The following is a 23747-nucleotide window of genomic DNA, read 5'->3' on the forward strand; positions in this document are numbered from 1 at the left end:
GTCACAACAGAGGGTGGAGGCTGGTCGGGTGCAGGCTGGGAAGGTGGAGGCTGAGAGGGTGGAGGCTGAGAGGGTGGAGGCTAAGGGGGTGGAGGCTGGGAGGCTGAGAGGGTGGAGGCTGGGAAGGTGGAGGCTGGGAGGGTGGGGGCTGGTAGGGTGGAGGCTGAGAGGGTGGAGGCTGAGAGGGTGGAGGCTGAGAGGGTGGAGGCTGGGAGGGTGGAGGCTGGGAGGGTGGAGGCTAAGAGGGTGGGGGCTGAGAGGGTGGAGGCTGGGAGGGTGGAGGCTGGGAGGGTGGAGGCTGGGAGGGTGGAGGCTAAGAGGGTGGGGGCTGGGAGGGTGGAGGCTGGTAGGGTGGAGGCTGAGAGGGTGGAGGCAGGTAGGGTGTAGACTGAGAGGGTGGAGGCTGGGAGGGTGGAGGCTGGGAGGGTGGAGGCTGGGAGGGTGGAGACTGAGAGGGTGGAGGCTGGGAGGGTGGATGTGTTTCTCTGGGTTCCACCACTGGACGGAGCACCGTAGACTGATAGTGTTGGATAGCCCAGTGCAGCATGTCTGGAGATGCTGAAATACTTCTGCAGCTGACATCAGTTAGCTCAAATCTACCAACATACTATTTGCAGCCTCTGTAACAGTAATGCAGGCTCACATAGGCTCACTGTAATTGCTGCTTTCAGAGAAATGAGACACAGGCCTGTCCTCCCTCCCATCTTGTGTGTGTGTGTGGTTCCTCGTGTTCCTCATGTTGTTGTTTTTGATTGGCTGTATAACCTTGTACACACCTTGGGCCCTATTTTGACGATCTGAAACGCAAGTATCAAAATGCAAAGCGCAAGTAACTTTGTGGGCGTGACTCCAGCTTGGTTGTTGTTTTGCCGGAGGGATAAATGACTTTGCGTCTGGCGCAAACCTAAAAAGGATTGGTCTGAATTAGCTACATTACTAATGGGTGTGGTTTGGGCCTAACGTGCAATAAACCAATCAGAGAATCATCTCACATTCCCTTTAAAAGCAGCGCTTGTTCCATGGCAGATTGCTATTATAATGGCGGATTTGCCAGGCGCAGGCCAGCGGTTCACAGCCGAGGAGACCGACGTTCTCGTCAGGGCCGTAAAAGATAGAGAAGTGACATTGTATGGGAAAGGCAGAGCAGTTTTCTCATTGCACTAAGTTGCCCGCTCATGCTGTTCATTCAAATTATTATTCTTATTTTTACATTTTTTATTTGTTTTTAATTGTTATATTTAAAAATGGTTTGGTTCTTAGAATTAGTACTTTTGTACTTAATTTATACTGATAAAGTTAAATTCAACGTACTAAGTCCTTGGATCAAAAATTCTCAAGTTTGAAACAGCACAGGAAATCCGACAGAGTTTGATGCAGAGTGCAGAGTTTTATTAGAATCCAAAAAACCAGGGTGATTCCAAAAAAACGTGTGATTCTGCAGAACCAGACTGAAGAAATCCTCTCCGAACACTCTGTTTTATATCAAAACCTTATCAGTTCTGTAAGTTTACTATTGGTACAAGATTTCTTTTGTCACAATTAATTGTACTTATTGGTCTCTCTCTGAGAGGTTCAGATTGCAGCTGCATAGAGAATTTTTTGTAGACCTGCTCTGACCTTGGAGCCCAGTTACACTGGGCTCCGGCCTCATTACTGCTGGGTCTTTTTCTTGTAATGAGTTTTTCTTATGATAGGAACTTGCTCGCATAGATTTATCTCACACCCATCCATAATCATCCAGATTAACACTTTGGGCTTAATTTTCCTTCTATATTTTAGGTGGAATACTAAAGTCAACAACTTTGCATCAGGCTTTTTTAATAGTGTAACATAAAGCTGTAAAGTATAACATTTACAAGTATAAAGTATAAAAGTGATTAAATGTCATTCTTCATCATATAATCCATACTCATTCTTCATCTTCATAATTACAACAGTGTGATATTATTCCACTTCAGTACCCGTATATGTTTATTGTTGGCACCTTCCCGCCCCAGTAAATCGCGTATTTGTGTAACATAGGCTACATTGCGAATAAATTCTGATTCTGATGGGCATGGGAGAAGAAACCTAACCAAATTAGCTTCGGTTAAACAGTCATGGGAGGAAATTGCCACAGTTGTTACAAATCAAGTTCACATACATAGACATTTAGTATGAAAATCTTTTTATAATCATTGAAGAAATGTAACATGCCATAAATCAAAACAATGTAACGTAGTTCGCAGAAAGAAGACCCTGGCCTCGCCAGCAGTGCGCACGGACCATGCTTGCGCACTTACAACAGCATCAGACTAATGCGCCATTGACTTTAGACCACGTTTTTCCTGGTCAGTGACGGAATTGTTTTTCGGAAACTGCAAGATAGCACCAGGGAACGTTTGCGTCGGAACACGCTTCCTTGTTCGCTGATCCGCCCACGGGAGCTCAAAGTGATGCTTCCTTGTTCGCTGATCCGCCCACGGGAGCTCAAGGGTTTAGAGGTTAGGGTTAGGGTTAGAGGTTAGGGTTAGGGTTAGAGGTTAGGGAGCTCAAAGTGATTTTGACGTGCCTCTGTGGAGGGAAAAGTCGTCTTTGCGTCAAGTGCAAACTAGGAATGACACTTGCGTCGTTGACAAAGTCAATTGCGTTGGGTGCAAGATAGGGCCCATTGTGTGTGTGTGTGTTGACTTCATTAAGCGCTCTCCCCGCCCCTCAGGTGATGAACGTGGATGGCTCTGACAGGAGGGTGCTCCTGGAGGACAAGCTGCCCCACATCTTTGGCTTCACGCTGCTAGGAGACTTCATCTACTGGACCGACTGGCAGCGCAGGAGCATCGAGAGGGTGCACAAGACCCAGGCCATACGAGAGATCATCATCGACCAGCTGCCCGACCTTATGGGCCTGAAGGCCACCAGGGTCACAGAGACCTTTGGTAAGACAGAGGTGGAGGAGCAGGAGGAAGAGGAGGAGCGGGAGGAAGAGGAGGGGGAGCGGGAGGAAGAGGAGGAGGAAGAGGAGTAGCAGGAGGGGGAGGAGCAGAAGGAAGAGGAAGTAGAGGAGGTGCAGGTGGAAGAGGAATATAAGGGGGAGGAGTAGCAGGAGGGGGAGGAGCAAGAGGAGCAGGAAGTAGAGGAGGAGGTAAAAAATGAGGAGCAGGAGGGGGAGGAGGAGGAGCGGGTGGTGGAGGGATAGCAGGAGAAAGATGAAAAGGAGGAGCAGGAGGGGGAGGAGCAGGAGAAGAGGAGGAAGGGGTAGAAGAGATAGTGGAGAGGGGAGGGGGATTGAAAGTAGGGAGAGGTACAGGGGGATGAGGGTGGTTAAAAGTGAAGCAGAGGGTGTAAGTAGATAAGAGAAGGAGAGGGATAAGGAATGGTGTGGTTTGATGTCCAGGGGATGTCCAGGGGATGTCCGCTAAGATCTGTGGTGAGGCGAGAAGGACCGGTGGTTGCTAAGAGACCTGTGGAGAGATTGTAGCCACACATGCGGTGGTACTTCAAATAGGGATGTACGTCTACACGCACACACACACACAATAACACTGACGTATCACCTATCCCCCCCCCCCCCCCCCGCCCCCCCCCCCCGCCCCCATCCAGGTACCAACGGCTGTGCGGAAGCCAACGGGGGCTGCAGCCACCTGTGTTTCCACCGTCCGCAGGGTCTGCGCTGTGCATGCCCCATGGGCCTGGAACTGCTGAGTGATCTGCACACCTGCGTGGTGCCTGAAGCCTTCCTCCTGTTCACTAACCGGGCCGACATACGCAGCATCTCCCTGGGCACCAACAGCAATGATGTGGCCATACCACTCACCGGCGTCAAGGAGGCCTCCGCACTCGACTTTGACGTCTCTGAGAACCGAATATATTGGACCGATGTCAGCACCAAGGTGAGGTTAGGAGGAGAGGGAGGAGGAGGAAGAGACAGAGGAGGAGGAAGAGGTGGAGGAGGAAGAGGAAGACAGAGAGGAGGAGGAGGAAAAGACGGAGGTGGAGGAAGAGAGGGAGGAGGAAGAGAGAGAGGAGGAGGAGGAAGAGAGCAAGAGGGAGAGGAGGAGAGGGAGGAGGAGGAAGAGAGAGAGGAGGAGGAGGAGGAAAAGACGGAGGTGGAAGAAGAGAGGGAGGTGGAGGAGGAGAGGGAGGAGAAGGAAGAGAGCAAGAGGGAGAGGAGGAGGAGAGGGAGAAAGAGGAGGAAGAGAGGGATGTGGAGGAGGAAGAGAGGGAGGAGGAGGAGAGAGAGAGGAGGAGGAGGAAAAGACGGAGGTGGAGGAAGAGAGGGAGGTGCAGGAGGAGAGGGAGGAGAAGGAAGAGAGTAAGAGGGAGAGGAGGAGGAGAGGGAGAAAGAGGAGGAAGAGAGGGATGTGGAGGAGGAGGAGAGGGAGGAGGAGGAGGAGAGGGAGGTGGAGGAGGAGGAAGAGAGTGAGGAGGAGGAGGAGGAAGAGGTGGAGGAGGAGGAGAGGGAGGTGGAGGAGGAGGAGGAAGAGAGGGAGGAGGAGGAAGAGAGGGAGGAGAGGGAGAGGGAGGAGGAGGAGAGGGAGGTGGAGGAAGAGGGAGGTGGAGGAGGAAGAGAGTGAGGAGGAGGTACCAAGCAAGAGGGAGAGGAGGAGAGGGAGAAGGAGGAGTTTGAGTGTGGTGTGTCCTCTTGCTGTCCTTCAGATGATCAGCAGAGCCTTCATGAACGGCAGCTCTGTGGAGCACGTCATTGAGTTTGGCCTGGATTACCCAGAAGGCATGGCGGTGGACTGGATGGCCCGGAACATTTACTGGGCTGACACCGGCACCAACAGGATTGAGGTCTCCAGGCTGGATGGGCAGTACAGGCAGGTCCTGGTGTGTAAGGACCTGGACAATCCTCGCTCCCTCGCCCTGGACCCTGCCAGAGGGTGAGAACGACTTCCATAGGTTCATCTGGGGCTCAGAGGGATGCCAAGCCATAGAAAGATACCTACAAATGTCAGAGAACAGAATTTGACCCACTAACACCATTCCTCCAACCAGCACTCTCCCCAACCCCAACAACAGCACCCTTTACAACCGCAAAAACAGCATGTGGATGTCCTGTAGCTACAGACTACTGTGTTTCTGAAGCACACCTCACTGCTCTTTGTATGACTGGCCTCTTACTGCTCTGGGTGTGGCTGGCCTCTTACTGCTCTGGGTATGACTGGCCTCTTACTGCTCTGGGTATGACTGGCCTCTTACTGCTCTGGGTATGACTGGCCTCTTACTGCTCTGGGTATGACTGGCCTCTTACTGCTCTGGGTATGACTGGCCTGCTACTGCTCCTCTAACTCTTACTGGCAGGTTTTTATCTGTGTAGCAGGAACACACTCACACATGCTCACTGCACACACTGCACACCGCCCACACACACATTTTCACACTTGCTTGTGCCAGAAGACCGCAGTCTTCACATGCCACTCTGGCAGTGATGTCATAGCCTGAGGCAGGCAGCAGTCATGCTTGTTGTCTTCTAGTCCATCTGTACAACATGTCCCTCCCCCAATGAAGTGGCAGAGAAGCCAACTGCCATCCACCAATTTACGCTCCATTCCAGTAAGTGTGGGAATGCAGACTTGTGGCAGGTGGGCTGTGGGTGGTGCTTTGTAGATGGAGGGGGAGGTGATGGGCGTAGGGAACACCACTCTAGTTAGGCTTAGGGTTAGCCCTAACCCTAACACTCTAGTATGCTCATACCTGCCTGCTGTTCCAAGTCTTCTAGGTTCATGTTTGATGCTTCTCAGCTTGAGGCACATAATCCCACCCATCCCCCACTGCCAGCCCAATCCTAAAATCCTCTTGGTGGTGGTTCTGAGGCAGTGTTCTGGGTCTGAGGCAGTGTTTTCTCTGTCGGGTCGGCAGGTTCATGTACTGGACAGAGTGGGGCGGCAGGCCTCGCATCGCCCGTGCCCACATGGACGGCAGCAGCATCGTCACCCTGGTGGACAAGGTGGGCCGGGCCAACGGCCTCACCATCGACTACACCGACCAGCGGCTGTACTGGACCGACCTGGACACCTGCATGATCGAGTCCACCAACATGCAAGGTAACCCAAACATTTTGATAGACCTGTCATTTCCTCCACCCTACTTCCTACACCCTAAACCCTTGCTCCTCCCCCCAGGTCTTCAGAGGGAGATTGTAGTGGACGACCTGCCCCACCCGTTCGGCCTCACCCAGTACCGGGACTACATCTACTGGACGGACTGGAACCTGCGCAGTATTGAGCGTGTGGACAAGCGCAGCGGTCTGAACCGCACCGTGGTGCAGGGCCAGCTGGACTACGTAATGGACATCCTGGTCTTCCACTCCTCCCGCCAGAACGGCACCAACCAGTGTTCCCAGGGCAACGGGAACTGTGCCCACCTGTGCCTGGCGTCTCCCTCTGGAGCCCACTGCCGCTGCGCCTCCCACTACACCCTGGAGCCCAACGGACGCAACTGCAGCTGTGAGTCCAGCATAGACTGGGTTAACCTAACCTAACCCTCTCATCCAGCATAGACTGGGTTTACCTAACCCTCTCATCCAGCATAGACTGGGTTAACCTAACCCTCTCATCGTGCATAGACTGGGTTAACCTAACCCTCTCATCCAGCATAGACTGGGTTTACCTAACCCTCTCATCCAGCATAGACTGGGTTTACCTAACCCTCTCATCCAGCATAGACTGGGTTAACCTAACCCTCTCATCCAGCATAGACTGGGTTAACCTAACCCTCTCGTCCTGCATAGACTGGGTTTACCTAACCCTCTCATCCAGCATAGACTGGGTTAACCTAACCCTCTCATCCTGCATAGACTGGGTTTACCTAACCCTCTCATCCAGCATAGACTGGGTTTACCTAACCCTCTCATCCAGCATAGACTGGGTTAACCTAACCCTCTCATCCTGCATAGACTGGGTTAACCTAACCTAACCCTCTCATCCTGCATAGACTGGGTTAACCTAAGCTAACCCTCTTGTCCTGCCAACTGGGTTAACCGAACCCTCTCATCCTGCATAGACTGGGTTAACCTAACCCTCTCATCCTGCAGACTGGGTTAACCTAACCCTCTCATTCTGCATCCCCTTATCATACGGCATACACAGATAAATTGATTGATTAAAAGATTGATTGAAAACTGTATGGATGTTAATGTTAACTCGGCAGAGTCTTGGCTGGTGAAGGTCCTGTCTGTTCTTATTGCAGAGCTCTGTCTCTCCAAAGCTAACCCTAACCCTGTTTACATTCTAGTGAGATGATGACTTCCTGAGTCATGGGGCACTGGGTGGGGATGGTGTGTGTATCTGTGTGTGTATGTGTGAGTGTTTATATGTGTTTATTTTTGGACCCCTGACCTCTGTCCCAGCTCTACCGGCCTAGCCCCAAAACTAAACCCAAAACTAACCAAACAGTCACTGTGCCGGCCATCCCTGTATTCACCCACTTTTCTCCTCTTCCACCTCTCCCCCATCACCCTCCTATGTACTTATCCCGCCTCCTTGCTCCTCTCCATCCCCTCTCTCCTCCCCTCATCCAGCTCCCTCCAGCTTCCTGCTGTTCAGCCAGAAGACCTCCATCAGCAGGATGGTTCTGGGGGAGCAGAGCCCAGACATCATCCTGCCCATCCATGTTCTGAAGAGTGTCCGGGCCATCAGCTATGATCCCCTGGAGCAGCTGCTGTACTGGGTGGACGGGCGGCAGAACATCCGCCGTGCCCGCGACGACGGCACGCAGGTCAGAACCAGAGCGATCATGTTCCTGCCAGTCAGGAGACAAGTCTTACTTTATATTAGCTTATTATCTTAACATTATGATATTATTCATATCAAATTGATTTAAATTAAGGAAACAATAAGGTAACATGAGGTAATACTTGGTGGCAATCAGCATGTCCATAGCTGATCAGATGAAGTTAGTGAAAGCATCAATATGCACATCTGTTTATATATGTGTAACGTTATTACATTTTTCTGGTGTGCATAAAGTATCACATCACTTGTTATTCCTGCTTTTATAATACCCATACATCCCCCTCCCCACATCTTCATACACCCCTCCCTTGCTGTTCCTCCATTCTTCCCTCACTCCCTCCATCTCTCCCTCCCTTCCTTCCTCTCCCTCCATCGCTGTCCTCTCTTCCCTACATCTCTCCTCCTCCTCCCCCCAGTCCTCCGTGGTGGTGTCCACTCTGCCTCCAGCCTCCCAGCAGAGCTCAGAGAAGCAGCCCCATGACCTGAGTGTGGACCCGTACAGCCGGCGCCTGTACTGGACATGTGAGACCACAAACACCATCAATGTACAGCGTCTGGATGGGGAGGCCTTGGGTGTGGTGCTCAGGGACGAACACGACAAGCCCCGAGCCATCGTCGTCAACGCAGAGAAAGGGTGAGAAGGGGGGGGGGGAGTTGATTGCAGGGTTACGGAATGAATCTCAGCACATCTTCTAATGCCTTCAAATACTTGAGGTGTATTTGGCTCAGTTGGTGCAGCTAGTACAAGTGATACTATGTCTGAAGTGCAAACCCAGCCCACCCAGTGTGTCAGGACAAGCACATCACATGCGCTTCCAGGACTGGAACTAAAGTTGTTTTGGACCTGGTCTAGAGGACTGGAGGGCTGGAAGGATCTGGAAGGTTCTGGCTGAACTCGGCCTGTCACTCTGACCCTCTCTACGCTGTGGTTGAAGCAAATGTTGTTTTGAATGTGGTGGACTTAAATAAAAAGAGGGAATTCAAAAAATGAAAAAATATGCAGGGACCAAAATAGTTCCTTGTGTTTCTTTATGAAATGTTTCAGAAGGATGCCACTGTGTAAATATAGTACAGTTAGCTCTGCTGATCTGGGTGGGAAGGTCCTCCAGCAGGGTAATTAGTGGGTGATCAGGTGAGGGGGGTGTTGAGGGCAGTTAGGGGTGGGAGGGGCTGTGGACATGGACGGGAGTGGCTGTGGACAGAGTTTCTTGATCGGCCAGGGAACCACAGGACCTCAGAGAGCAGGAGACAGGAGGAGGAGGAGGCAACCATGTGTGGAACAGATGGTGGCTGTTTGGGTGCTCTCCTCTTTGCCTTGGCTCCTCCTCTCCCCTCCTCAGGGAGGTTGGAGGCCTCCTCTGTAACACTGTGGTTCTACTGCTGAAATGTCTCTCTACCAGTGAGTCCCTGCTGTGGGAGAGACAGGAGCCAGACAGATCTGAATGACTAACAGATGAGGAGCTGTGTTGTCTCATGCAAACAACAGTTGGAGAGTGCCGATCAAGACTAATAGAAGCTGACATGTTATAACCCAGGACAGTCAGACTGGCAAGCTGTCGTGCTCCAGACACAAGCCTAGCAGAATTCACACTCAGTTTCCTCTCAGTTTACTCTTCTAATGTTTACGGTTCTGTTTTCTAACCCTGTTTTGTCCCTCCCTGTCTCCCTCCCTCTGTCTCCCTCCCTGTCTCCCTGTCTCCCTCCCTGCCTCCCTGTCTCCCTGTCTCCCTCCCTCTGCCTCCCTGTCTCCCTGTCTCCCTCCCTCTGCCTCCCTCCCTCCCTGTCTCCCTCCTTGTCTCCCTGTCTCCCTGTGTACCTCCCTCTGCCTCCCTCCCTCCCTGTCTCCCTCCCTGCCTCCCTCCCTCCCTGTCTCCCTCCCTCTGCCTCCCTCCCTCCCTCCCTGTCTCCCTCCCTATTTCTCTGTCTCCCTCCCTGTCTCCCTCCCTCCCTGTCTCCCTCCCTCCCTGTCTCCCTCCCTCTGCCTCCCTCCCTCCCTGTCTCCCTCCCTCTGCCTCCCTCCCTCCCTGTCTCCCTCCCTCTGCCTCCCTCCCTGTCTCCCTCCCTCTGCCTCCCTGTCTCCCTCCCTATCTCCCTGTCTCCCTCCCTGTCTCCCTGTCTCCCTCCCTATCTCCCTGTCTCGCTCCCTATCTCCCTGTCTCCCTGTCTCCCTCCCTGTCTCCTTGTCTCCCTCCCTATCTCCCTGTCTCCCTCCCTATCTCCCTGTCTCCCTCCCTATCTCCCTGTCTCCCTCCCTATCTGCCTCCCTCCCTCCCTCCCTCCCTGTCTCCCTCCCTATTTCTCTGTCTCCCTCCCTGTCTCCCTCCCTCCCTGTCTCCCTCCCTCCCTGTCTCCCTCCCTCTGCCTCCCTCCCTCCCTGTCTCCCTCCCTCTGCCTCCCTCCCTCCCTGTCTCCCTCCCTCTGCCTCCCTCCCTGTCTCCCTCCCTCTGCCTCCCTGTCTCCCTCCCTATCTCCCTGTCTCCCTCCCTGTCTCCCTGTCTCCCTCCCTATCTCCCTGTCTCGCTCCCTATCTCCCTGTCTCCCTGTCTCCCTCCCTGTCTCCTTGTCTCCCTCCCTATCTCCCTGTCTCCCTCCCTATCTCCCTGTCTCCCTCCCTATCTCCCTGTCTCCCTCCCTATCTCCCTGTCTCCCTGTCTCCTTGTCTCCCTCCCTGTCTCCCTGTCTCCCTCCCTATCTCCCTGTCTCCCTCCCTGTTTCCCTGTCTCCTTCCCTGTCTCCCTGTCTCCCTCCCTGTCTCCCTGTCTCCCTCCCTATCTCCCTGTCTCCCTCCCTATCTCCCTGTCTCCCTCCCTGTCTCCCTGTCTCCCTGTCTCCCTCCCTATCTCCCTGTCTCCCTGTCTCCCTCCCTATCTCCCTGTCTCCCTCCCTATCTCCCTGTCTCCCTGTCTCCCTCCCTATCTCCCTGTCTCCCTCCCTATCTCCCTGTCTCCCTGTCTCCCTCCCTGTCTCCCTGTCTCCCTCCCTGTCTCCCTCCCTGTCTCCCTGTCTCCCTCCCTATCTCCCTGTCTCCCTGTCTCCCTCCGTGTCTCCCTGTCTCCCTCCCTATCTCCCTGTCTCCCTCCCTATCTCCCTGTCTCCCTGTCTCCCTGTCTCCCTGTCTCCCTGTCTCCCTGTCTCCCTGTCTCCCTCCCTATCTCCCTGTCTCCCTGTCTCCCTCCCTGTCTCCCTGTGTCCCTCCCTCTGTGTCCCTCCCTGTAGGTACATGTACTTCACCACCATGCAGGAGCGCTCAGCCAAGATTGAGGGGGCATCTCTGGATGGGACGGAGCGAGAGTCTTTGTTCACCACGGGGCTGATCCGGCCTGTGTCCTTAGCGCTGGACAACAAGCTGGGAAAGCTGTTCTGGGTCGACGCCGACCTCAAACGCATCGAGAGCAGTGACCTCACCGGTGAGCACACCCACATTGAGTCAAAACATCAAATATTGTTGATTAAAAAAATATAAATGCTTAAATTTCAATACAATTTAAAAGTGTAAGAGAGACTGAATTAAGAAGAGTACATTTGTATAAAATAGAAAACAGGGTAGACTGGACTGCATATCTGCTGAGCATGTCCACTCTCTGGGCCTTGCACCCAGCGCGACTGACTTAGTCAACGACGCAAGTGTCATTCCTAGTTTGCACTCGACGCAAAGCCGACTTTTCCCTCCACAGACGAACGTCGAAGTGACTTTGCGCTCCCGTGGGCGGTTCAGCGAATAAGGAGGCGTGTTCCGGCACAAACGTTCCCTGGTGCTATTTTGCAGTTTCCAAAAAACAATTCCGCCACTGACCAGGAAAAATGTGGTCTAAAGTCCAATGGAGTAATATTCAGATGCTATTTTAAGGGCGCAAGGACCGAATGTGGCTTTGCTCGCATCTTTCTCCGCTGCCATTACGGAACTACACAAACTAGCGCACAACATCAACATCATCGTTCTCAGCCACTCCCTCTGTTTGCTGATTGGACAGGTAGAAAGTTAACCTGAGACATCTGACTTACGTACCTCATGCCGAGACGCAGTACAGAAGCTAAATCAAAATTTAGCAGAAGTACGTAGGAGGGCAGAGCCATGCTCGTCCTGCACACCTTTCCTTTAGAAATCACAATCAAAGTTAGATTTACCGCACGTGAACGAGCCGCTGACCCCGCCTTGCCCCCCCCCCCCATAAATGAATATGCAGATGGACTATAAATGCGCCCCTGAGGTCATTTCTTTGTCTGAATTAAAATGGCTAAACACAAAAAAAAAAAAAAATTCTAGGTGGAGGAAATGTTCCCTGTTGGCGGCCTGTCATCAGGTAGCAACAAAGGAAGTTGGCGGAAAACTGTCAGTAGGGCTGTAAATGCTGTGGGTTTGGAGAACCTGACCATGGCAGAAATTAAGAAGAAATGGTCCTAACCCTAACTCGACTTTAAGAAACATGCCTCCTGTGCGTCATGGATGAGCCAGAGTCAGACTCACAGAGACAAGGGCATTTTCCCACGCCAGTCTTGTATAGTTGCACAGCACAGCGAGTATATATTTCATCTGTTGTAAATAATCCATGCTGCATGCAATATTAACCATATTCAGAGAGTGACATGCATTTCCTGAGTGATTTTGTAGTTTGTTTGACACCCTCAAGTTTGACAATAGTTATTAAGTGGTGGCAGATTAAACGGTTAGTAGCATTTCCCCGTTTTGATGTGAATCATCCACATCAATAAACAAACATTTATTAGTGGAGGTAATTATGTTTTTTGAATAGTCTACGTCTTAGACGTATGACAGTAACTGTAGTGGAAACTTGATTTTGTAATGTTTGGTGAGTTTCGGCACTTTTCAGTTAGAATCCGCCACGTTACAGAACCAGACAAGACATTGCGGACGGCCCACACATTCTCACGTCTGCTCAAACGTTTCCATGAAGGCCCGCACTTTCTCACGTAAAGTGAATTTTATACATCACACAGTGTGCATGAAAACCAGCATACGCAAGCTGTTTGTGTGTACGCAACGTTTATACATGAGGCCCCAGGCCTTGTTTGGTCTCACATGTCTGCCATCAATCCAGCATATCTGGCTTCAATCCAGCATATCTGGCTTCAATCCAGCATACCTGGCTCCTTGCAGGAGGGAGCTACTCTGGCTCTTCATCTGAGCCTGTCTGGTAAGGAGGAGCCAGGGGGGAGGACCAAGCAGTCAAAACAATACCGCATCTGGGACCAGTTATTTCAAAGTTCAAAAGTTTCGTAAACTTTAAGATTGTCAGTGTAATATTAAATACTTACTAACCGAGAGTGAGGTAATGCCGGGAAATATCAAACTGAGGCTGGAACGTATTGACCGACCGATATAGCGAGGTTGATACGGCAAAACCGAGGTTTGATATTTCCCGGCATGACCGAACGGTCGAGGTTAGTAAGTAGTTTATTATATGGCATTTTTAGCTTCTTTTCATTTTGTAAACGAAAATAAATGGTTCCTCTGGGCTAATTGTAGCTAGCTCTCAAGTCTTCTCACGCTGTGTTTCATGTGTTGCCTAGCAACTCATTACTTTTGATAGAAAGCGGACAACATGGTTCTGCTAAAATGGCTTTAATTTCAACACAAAATAACGATACAAGTGATTCAAAGAGTCTAGTCTTCATCCTCACTTTCGATGACAAATCTTTTCAGCATCATCTGGATAGTAAAACTCAGCAGCTGACTCGTCGCTCATTTTGAAGATGACGTCAGAGGGCAATACGGAGCCGTATTGACCGCTGAGGGCAATATGTGTCTGGCATGACTCCCCACTAGCCAATCAGAAAGCTTGTACCGTTGTTGCCATATAATAATTTCATGTAATACAGTCTAGTTTACATTTAAACATTTAGCAGATACTTTTAACCACAGCGCCATACAGGGAGGGGTGTGTGGGAAGGAACCCAAGTCCCTTTCTGATGATGTCACCCTTCCTCCTTGCAGGAGCCAATCGCATCGTGCTCCAGGACTCCAACATCTTGCAGCCTGTGGGGCTGACCCTGCTGGGGGAGCACCTGTACTGGATTGACCGGCAGCAGCAGATGATCGAGCGCGTGGACAAGCTAACGGGTGATAAGCGGACGAGGATCCAGGGTCGCATCATCTACCTAACCAGCATCCACGCTGTGGAGGACATGGAGCCGGCAGAGTTTGGTACGCCCCTGTGGATCAGGCTTAGATTACAATCTAACACTGGATAGCTGTCTCCCTCCCTGTCTCCCTCCCTGTCTCCCTCCCTGTCTCCCTCCCTGTCTCCCTCCCTGTCTCCCTCCCTCTGTCTCCCTCCCTCTGTCTCCCTGCCTGTCTCCCTCCCTGTCTCCCTCCCTCTGTCTCCCTCCCTCTGTCTCCCTGCCTGTCTCCCTCCCTCTGTCTCCCTCCCTGTCTCCCTCCCTGTCTCCCTCCCTCTGTCTCCCTCCCTCTGTCTCCCTGCCTGTCTCCCTCCCTCTGTCTCCCTCCCCTGTCTCCCTCCCTGTCTCCCTCCCTGTCTCCCTCCCTGTCTCCCTCCCTGTCTCCCTCCCTGTCTCCCTCCCTCTGTCTCCCTCCCTGTCTCCCTCCCTGTCTCCCTCCCTCTGTCTCCCTCCCTGTCTCCCTCCCTGTCTCCCTCCCTGTCTCCCTCCCTGTCTCCCTCCCTGTCTCCCTCCCTGTCTCCCTCCCTCTGTCTCCCTGCCTGTCTCCCTCCCTGTCTCCCTCCCTCTGTCTCCCTCCCTCTGTCTCCCTCCCTCTGTCTCCCTGCCTGTCTCCCTGTCTGTCTGTCTGTCTAACACTGTATAGCAATGTTGAGAACAGTTGAAATTAGGGGTGTAACGATGCACTTAGTTCACGATTCGATACGTATCACGATACTGGGTTCACAATACGATAAGCATCACTATGTTTTTATTTATTTTCATTAAACTGAAATTCAATTGACAGCTTTATTTCCAAAACGTGAAAACGTTTCTATACTTTTCTTTGTTGTACGTACAACTTGGATGGGATCAAACGTCATATTTTCATATTGCCATTACTCTACAATACATCTTGTTACATTTTTGCATTGCGATATATTGTGCCACGATATATTGTTACACTCCTACAGTAGATATATTGTTACACCCTACAGTAGATATATTGTTACACTCCTACAGTAGATATATTGTTACACTCCTACAGTATAGTGTAACCTCTAGTTGAAACGTTTGTTAGCTGTGTGTGTGGCTGGTGTGTGTGTGTGTTAATAATAGTGTCAATAATAATAACTATGACTAAATATGATCAACAGTTTTATCATATTCAGAGGCCAGGGGTCCATCTTGCTAATCATGATCTGGCTAATTAGGTTCTTCAATCACCCTTGTTGTTTATGATTAGTATAGCTGGATTGAGTTATGCGTTGGTATGTATCAATAGTAGAAACCTTGATCAGCAACGCTGCTATTGGCTGCTCACCGTGGCCAAAAAGAGAGCCCCGTTTTTTTCAGCAACAGAGCCAACAACAAGAGCTTCCTCGAAGGTTACTCTCAATCAAAATGGCAGGGAACACCTCAAAGTTTGCAAAATCCAGGAGAGGGCTGGCATAAAGTAGCTGACAAATTAAATGTATAGTAGTGACCATGTAAGATGTTTTATTGCTTATTACAGTAGACTAGGCCTATTTGTTTTAATATTTTCTTATTTTCATAATTACTTTATCATCTTTAATGTCATATAGCCTAATTTAATGTGGTTCCAACAAATGAATGATGTAAATGACACCCTCACGAGAAAACCGATATCTCTCAAAAAGTATTGTCGCTTGTCTCGCTGTCCTGAATTATCTGTCTATCACGCAATGCATGATTAATTTGGGTTCATGTTCAGTTCTGCTAATTATTCTTGCACCTTCTGCAACAGGTTGTTGTCAGAGAAACATGTCTGTGACAGACTTCCTGTATCACTTCTGCTTATAAAGTTGCAATCAAATCTTGTTTACATAAAATAATCCTGCTCCAGAGCAGGTTTAAGCTAAAGGACTTGTTGCTATGACAGCAAGTCCAGAATGAGTTTCGAAGAACCAAACAATCCAAGATAATGACAAATCGTCAACAATCAAATCCAGCTGACTGAGTTAGCGACGTACGGAGAACGAGCCCCTGAGGCATTTGTCCCTGTTGTTGCTGGATGGTTTGGGATGTTGAATGCTCATTGGCTTTCCCTCCAGTGTCTCATCCCTGTTCCCGTGACAACGGAGGCTGCTCCCACATCTGCATCGCCAAAGGCGATGGGACGCCTCGCTGCTCATGCCCGATGCACCTGGTACTGCTGCAGGACCTGCTCCACTGTGGAGGTACACACACACACCACACACACACACACACACACACACACCATGCATACACACACACACACACCACTCATATACACACACACACACACACACACCACTCATATACACACACACACACACACCACTCATACTCACACCACTCATAGACACACACACACACACCACTCATACACACACACACCACACACACATACACCACTCATACACACACACACACCACACACACACACACCACACACACATACACCACTCATAGACATACACCACTCATACACATGCACCACTTACACACACCACTTGTACACACACAGACACACCACACACATTTAATGTGGTTCCAACAAATTAATGATGTAAATGACACCCTCATGAGAAAACCGATATCTCTTAAAAAATATAGTTGCCTGTCTCGCTGTCCTAAGTTACATAAAACTACACATACACACCACACACACCACTTGTACACACACACCACACACACCACACACACAGAGGACCAATGAAATGACTGTGATCATTTCTCCACTCCCCTCCTTCTTCTCACACGTCCTCCCCCAGAGCCCCCCACCTGCTCCACAGAGCAGTTCACCTGTGCCACGGGGGACATCGACTGCATCCCGGTGGCCTGGCGCTGCGACGGCTTCCCAGAATGTGACGATAACAGTGACGAGGAGAACTGCCCTGTCTGCTCCACCTTCCAGTTCCAGTGTGACAGGGGTCAGTGTGTTGACCCTCAGCTGCGCTGCAACGGCGAGCCTGACTGTGCCGACAGCTCAGACGAGCAGGACTGTGACAGTACGTTGATCAAGCCCACAACTAGCCCTTGTGATAACACCCTCATGATAACTCCACTCATAACAACCCATAATGACCCCCTCCCCCCACCCAGTTATCATCATTATTGTCATTAATAACTGAGGTACAACATTCTCCTGTTGCTGCAGTCATCTGCTCTCTGGGCCAGTTCCGCTGCCTGAACAACCAGTGCATCCAGAAGAAGCAGCAGTGCGACTCCTACAGCGACTGTGCTGACGGCTCTGATGAGCTGGGCTGTGGTGAGCACAGCTCTGTGTCTGCTCTAGTCTCATGTCTCCTCAGTGTCAGTCTCAGGTTCAGTTTCTCTAATGAACATCTTGAACATCCATGTAGAATTAGAACATCTTATTCATTGTTTCTCTGGATCTTGAACATAATATGTTCCAATCCAGACGTTCCGTGTCCTCAGTCTCTAGTAGAACATCTGACGTTCTGTGTCCTCAGGATCTAGTAGAACATCTGACGTTCTGTGTCCTTTCGATCAGGAGACTTCCAGGTACCCTCGTCCAGCGACCTCCCTCCCCACTCCAGCACGGTGGGCCCGGTCATCGGCATCATTCTGTCGGTGTTCGTCATGGTGGGCGTGTACTTCGTGTGTCAGCGCGTGGTGTGTCGGCGCTACAAGGGGCCTAATGGATCCTTCCCCCACGAGTACATCAGCGGGACGCCCCATGTCCCACTGAACTTCATCACCCCCAGCAGCTCCCAGCATGGCACCTTCTCAGGTGGGAGAGGGGGGAGAGAGGAAGGAGGGGGAGGAGAGGGGAGAGAGGGAGGAGGAAGAGGTTGGGGGAGAGAGGGAGGAGGTGGAGGAGAGGGGAGAGAGGGAGAAGGAGGAGGTGGGGGGAGAGAGGGAGGAGGAAGAGGTGGGGGGAGAGAGGGAGAAGGAAGAGAGGGGAGAGAGGGAGGAGGAAGAGGAGAGGGGAGAGAGGGAGGGAGGAGGGGGGAGAGAGGGGAGAGAGGGAGAAGGAAGAGAGGGGAGAGAGGGAGGAGGAAGAGGAGAGGGGAGAGAGGGAGGGAGGAGGGGGAGAGAGGGAGAGAGGGAGAAGGAAGAAGTGAGGGGAGAGAGAGAGGAGGGGGGAAGAGAGAGAGAGAGAGAGAGAGGAGGAGGGGACAGAGAGGGAGGAGGGGATGAGGAAGGAAATGAGGTAGGAGACATCATCGGAAAACAAAATTGAGCCATTTTGAAAGGAAAAATATTTTGTATTAAAGTCTTTCACATTCCACATTTACATTTATTCATTTAGCTGACGCTTTTATCCAAAGCGACTTCCAAGACAGAGCTTTACAAAGTGCATAGGTCACTGATAATAACAACAAGACAGCCCCAAAGCATTGCGGGTAGCCAAAAACAAGAAGTACACATTGTGAACAACCAAAAAAAAGGTGATAAAGAGAAGAAACCATAAGAGCATGTAGTTAAGCAAGTTACAATTAAACAACATGAATCTTTAAGAGCAAGTGTACCTGTAGGAAAGCAATAAAAATAGGATTAACTAGAAGAGAATACAACAGTTTAAATCAGCTACCACTAACCAACAAGAGCAACAGTCTAAGCAAGAGTCACAGAGCACATTCTCGTTATATCCAGATGCCTTTTTATACTTTGAATGAATAAAAGGCTTTGTAACATGAATGTGTGTTCCCGTGGTGACCAGGTATCTCATGTGGGAAGTCCATGCTGGGCAGCAGCAGCAGCGGAGCTCCACTCTACGACAGGAACCACCTGACCGGAGCCTCCTCCAGCAGCTCCTCCAGCACCAAGGGGACTTTTTATCCTCAGGTACCTGCTGCTTCCTGACCCTACCTACCCCTACCCACCCCTCCTACCCCAGCCTGCCCCCTGACCCCACCTACCCCTACCCACCCCTCCTATCCCAGCCTGCCCCCTGACCCCACCTACCCCTACCCACCCCTCCTACCCCAGCCTGCCCCCTGACCCCACCTACCCCTACCCACCCCTCCTATCCCAGCCTGCCCCCTGACCCCACCTACCCCTATCCACCCCACCTATCCCAGCCTGCCCCCTGACCCCACCTACCCCTACCCACCCCTCCTACCCCAGCCTGCCCCCTGACCCTACCTACCCCTACCCACCCCTCCTACCCCAGCCTGCCCCCTGACCCTACCTACCCCTACCCACCCCTCCTACCCCAGCCTGCCCCCTGACCCTACCTACCCCTACCCACCCCTCCTATCCCAGCCTGCCCCCTGACCCCACCTACCCATTTTACCCTGACCTACGCCAGCCTACCCCCCCGACCTAGCCTATCTTACCCCAGAGTGTTGTATTGTCTGTGTGTCTCTCTGTAGATGCTGAACCCTCCTCCGTCCCCGGCGACAGATCGCTCCCTCTACAACGCAGAGGGCTTCTACTCCTCCAACAGCCCCTCCACTACCAGGTCCTACAGGTAGGGGGCAGCACACACGTGCTACATCACACTTGTGTTGCCAGTGGGTAGCTCTCATGTTGGGAAGGACAAGATCAACTTGATTGAGTTTAAAGTGCATTTATTGAGATGGTCGCAAATACACTTTACAGCACAGAACAGGATATGCCTAGAAGAAGGCCGACAGCGTCTCAGTGTTTGAAGGGGTGGCAAACATGGTTTAGTGATAATATAATGGAAACACTTTACCTGTTCACTGTGAACTCTCATCATGTAATTGCTTCTCAGTCTGAACCTCACAGACTGTTCCTTCCTCTAACCTGTGAACTTTGAACTGTGCACTTCTGATCCCTGATTATCTGATGGACTTGCTATATGCACTATTTGCTTGTTTTCTTCTGATAAAAGCAGCTATAAATTACTCAAATGTAAAGTTGTACCCCATGTCTCTCCTCCTCCGTGAGGCCGTACCTGAAGCGTGGAGTGGCTCCCCCAACCACCCCCTGCAGCACCGACGTGTGCGACAGCGACTACACCACCAGCCGCTGGAAGAGCAACAAATACTACATGGACCTGAACTCAGACTCGGACCCCTACCCCCCGCCCCCCACCCCCCGGAGCCAGTACCTGTCAGCAGAGGAGAGCTGTCCCCCGTCCCCCTCCACGGAGCGGAGCTACTTCCACCTGTGCCCTCCTCCCCCCTCGCCCTGCACTGACTCCTCGTGACAGCCGGAGAATGTGACTCAGCCTGTAAATAATGTTTAAATACGAACATATGAGATGATTCTATAGTATTCATGCCTCCATCTTGGTGTGGTGACAGGTGGAGGAAGGGGTCTGTCTCAGATCCCTTAAACAGTGTGAATCTTACCACTTTTCATCATGTTGCCATTGGGTGGACACCCTCCGAAATAGATTTTAGAAATAGATACATTTCTACCTATCAAAATTTGCCTGCACCTTTCAGCAGTTATAAATGTGGCTCTTAGAAAGCTGGAAACACTAGCACTCTGTAATAAAGCTTTCCAAATCAAGATGAAAAATACCAAATGAGCCTCTTAGAAAAAGAATTGTACATATTTGTAATTAAACGTAAATATTTGATTTCTTTGAGTTCATTATAGCCATGAGATGTTATTATTAATGATTATCTTTGTGAATCTGAATTGGTCCCATGCAGAAGTTTTGTTTTCCAGTTTGCTGCTACTGTACATATATGACTATGAGTTATGGTTTTAAAAAACACTTATGATTTAAATATTACAACCAACAGTAGATCATAAAGCTATTTTACTTTTTAAACAAATTGTATTATTCTTATAGCAATGTTGCAATTGTTGTATGTAGACCAGTGTGTATGTATTCTTGTTAATATGGGAAAGTTTCAGATTTTGAAGGAGTTTCAGTCTAGAATAGATCAGAAACAGCTTCATCCTTGATGAAGTTGTGAGTTGAGGGATCCAGGGCCGACGTCCCTGGTGTTGCATCCAGACATTTACACCCTGTCACTTTATCATGTCAGTGATGTATGCTATACATTGAGCCATCTCTCGGAAAATACAGTCATCCAGCAATCTTAGAAATACATTTGTTTTCAATTGTCCTGAGAAAGATAGACTAATATCTACCATATACAACTAGTCTCCCGTCTGTGAAACGTGCTGAATGTGCCTCACTATGTTCTCTTAACAGGACTGTCCTGTTAGAGTGAGAACTTACTTGTAATCATGGTTATGAAAACTACATTTTACAATTTGTGAATTGCAATTAATTTAATTGTAGACCCACCACAAGAGTTCATAACATTGCATCAAGAGGTAGTGTTAAGATTTTAACTTGACGATCCACATCCCTGTTAGGAGCCCTGCTCGGGCTAGACTAGCCTGGCTACTTCTGGGGTGTGGAGCCGATAGGAACACACGCTGCTGCAGCTGCTCTGTCACAGAGGACAGCAGAGCATCTCTTCATCCTAATTGCTCCTCTGTCACAGAGGACAGCAGAGCATCTCTTCATCCTGAGTGCTGCTCTGTCACAGAGGACAGCAGAGCATCTCTTCATCCTGAGTGCTGCTCTGTCACAGAGGACAGCAGAGCATCTCTTCATCCTGAGTGCTGCTCTGTCACAGAGGACAGCAGAGCATCTCTTCATCCTGAGTGCTGCTCTGTCACAGAGGACAGCAGAGCATCTCTTCATCCTGAGTGCTGCTCTGTCACAGAGGACAGCAGAGCATCTCTTCATCCTGAGTGCTGCTCTGTCACAGAGGACAGCAGAGCATCTCTTCATCCTGAGTGTTGCTCTGTCACAGAGGACAGCAGAGCATCTCTTCATCCTGAGTGTTGCTCTGTGAGCCTGACTTCTCCCAGGGCAGGAGACACCCACTGTGCCAGTATAGCAAGGCTCTTCAAACAAACTGTGTATTGTCTTTTGTCTGTAAATGCCTTCTGTAATTTACACTTGTGACAATTTTTGTATCAAAACATTTTATATAATAAAGGTTCTATTTTAAAGAATTTATGGAGATTGTTTTGCCAGTGGGAACTTTAGTAAGTAGACGAATTACACGTTAATGTTCTTTTCCGAATCCAACAAAAAGTTAACTTTGGAAATGTTCTAGAAACACTACGTATTACGTACGTATTACGTATCACAATTCTTCTATAGTAGGCTAACTATTTGGAAAAGTTTTTGGAAGTAGAGATGGACACACGGAACATTACTGCTGCTATAGTGCCACCATGTGGTCACGTCGAATCTCATGTAACAGCATCTCAACGCACAAGCCTTTCTGTCAATCTGCTTGTATCTCAACGAAAAGGAATACTTGCAAACAAATTTACATGTATTCATTTAGCAGACGCTTTTATCCAAAGCGACTTCCAAGAGAGAGCTTTACAAAATACAAAGGTCACTGATAATAACAACAAGATAGCCCCAAAGCACTGCGGGTAGCCAAAACAAGAAGCACACATTGTGAACAACCAAAAAATAAGTCTATGAGGTTGTATATTCAAGAAAAACTGAACGTCGACGTTTTAACTTGGTTGACTAGCTCTAAACTTCGCCATAAACCACACAGAATCACGCCCCATCTCGGGGAATTCAAAACATCAAGTGCAAAACCATGAGGGCTGAGACTCCTGATTCTACAAGTTGGCATGGATGTGGCAGTTAGCCCCAACTCGGCATTTAACGCCTCGGAAATATTTTATAACGTTCAGCCAAGAAATTGAAACATCGTTTTTGTGAGTTTCTGAACGCAACAAGAGAGAGGACAACTCCTTAGTCGATATGAGTCGCCAAGCGTACCGAATGGGTGGAGTTAGGGTCACATAATATTATTATTTTAAAATAATTGACAAATCAGACAAAAGGGGGGGGGGGTAAATGAATACAATTAGATTTGCACAGCAGAATGTTTACAAACCAACAAACTTAAGATAAGGCGTAATAGTCCGTGAAATTTCTGAAAGTGGAACCTCTGCTTTAACGGCGTGCTAAATATGCCAAGTCGAGTGAGCGTGTGGTAATAACTGACTTTAGTTGACGTGTTTTGTAACCAATAGAACCCAAGCGCTTAGTTTGATTGACAGGTACTTTACTTGTGGTGGGGGAAGGGACCGTTGAAGTTGATGGAACCGCCATCTTGAAAAGTGCCCTCTGATGATCTACCTTTTCGCGCCTGGAAGAACCAGTTGTAAACACTTTATTTTTCTTTCTATGATTTGGAAATTTTTACATATTTGTTTTGTTAAGACTTTAGGCAAATGGCCAAATGAACTACATGCCGGGGACTCGCCATTTACAGTTGTTTATCGGTACGTACTTGTTAGCCCTTTCACGAACCGCTTTTTTGCCTTACTTAGCTAGTTTACTGCTAACGTCTTGCTACAGTATCTGTCGTTACTACTAGCAGTTTGCTATCCGACGACGTACCCGGTCAAAGAGCAAGCCTGAATATTTTGGGCAGTTAGCTAGGTAGTGCTAGCAAATGATGTAGTTACAGATCTTTATAGGGTTAGCTAGCTAAACGGATAACAAACTTAACCTGCCGGTATGTTTTAACCTAACGCTACACTAACTCAGTGACTGCAGTTGACGTCAGGCTAGCTACTGACAGTGTATCCCTTCTGGCCGTTTCATTGAAAATGTTGACTTAAAACCGGGGAAAGACAGACCGGTCGCTGATGCTACAGTACCTAACCAATATTATTATCTGGTTAGAACGAACCCATCTACCGAGTATAATATTGTCCTTTCACAACCGAGACGTCTTGCTACCAGGAACCTAGCAAGCCATCTTCTCATTGGTTAACAATTTGACAAGTTAGCTTCTAGTGCTGCTAGCGAGTACCGTGACACGGCCTGAGATTACGTTAACTGCTAGCTCTAGCTAGTTTGAAACACTTCGTAGTTACATTAAGCCATATTAATAAATACCTAAACATAGAATACCTGCCATCAGGTGGGTGAGGCAGACCTTTATCCTAGTACTAATAGTAAGCCCGGTTGAC

The 23747-nt window shown here is 49.7% G+C and overlaps 2 protein-coding genes across 8 annotated transcripts in view; both read left to right on the top strand.

Annotated features, from left to right (window-relative positions):
• Positions 1-21746, top strand: part of lrp5 (low density lipoprotein receptor-related protein 5) — a 59041-nt gene extending 37295 nt beyond the window's left edge. For 2 of the 3 annotated variants that reach the window (XM_084672707.1, XM_084672708.1), the window contains exons 9-24: positions 2699-2915; positions 3580-3869; positions 4636-4862; positions 5842-6026; positions 6105-6428; positions 7502-7698; positions 8132-8349; positions 10932-11122; positions 13669-13878; positions 15905-16030; positions 16589-16825; positions 16975-17085; positions 17332-17571; positions 18505-18629; positions 19160-19257; positions 19701-21746. In XM_084672707.1, coding sequence (XP_084528833.1) covers positions 2699-2915; positions 3580-3869; positions 4636-4862; positions 5842-6026; positions 6105-6428; positions 7502-7698; positions 8132-8349; positions 10932-11122; positions 13669-13878; positions 15905-16030; positions 16589-16825; positions 16975-17085; positions 17332-17571; positions 18505-18629; positions 19160-19257; positions 19701-19962 — 3258 coding nt within the window. In that variant the 3' untranslated portion in view covers positions 19963-21746. Of the gene's footprint in view, positions 1-2698; positions 2916-3579; positions 3870-4635; positions 4863-5841; positions 6027-6104; positions 6429-7501; positions 7699-8131; positions 8350-10931; positions 11123-13668; positions 13879-15904; positions 16031-16588; positions 16826-16974; positions 17086-17290; positions 17572-18504; positions 18630-19159; positions 19258-19700 lie in introns of those variants that run through there. The other variant, XM_084672709.1, reaches the window with a different exon arrangement.
• A 1115-nt stretch (positions 21747-22861) lies between these two features.
• Positions 22862-23747, top strand: part of ppp6r3 (protein phosphatase 6, regulatory subunit 3) — a 30855-nt gene continuing 29969 nt past the window's right edge. For all 5 annotated transcript variants that reach the window (XM_084672710.1, XM_084672711.1, XM_084672712.1 and 2 more), the window contains exon 1: positions 22862-23051. The gene's annotated coding sequence lies outside the window, so the exon portion shown is untranslated. The remainder of the gene's footprint in view (positions 23052-23747) is intronic.

This window comes from Hypomesus nipponensis, chromosome 14 (genome assembly GCF_054491055.1).
Source record: "Hypomesus nipponensis isolate SF chromosome 14, ASM5449105v1, whole genome shotgun sequence".
In the NCBI taxonomy this organism is placed as follows: Eukaryota; Metazoa; Chordata; class Actinopteri; order Osmeriformes; family Osmeridae; genus Hypomesus; species Hypomesus nipponensis.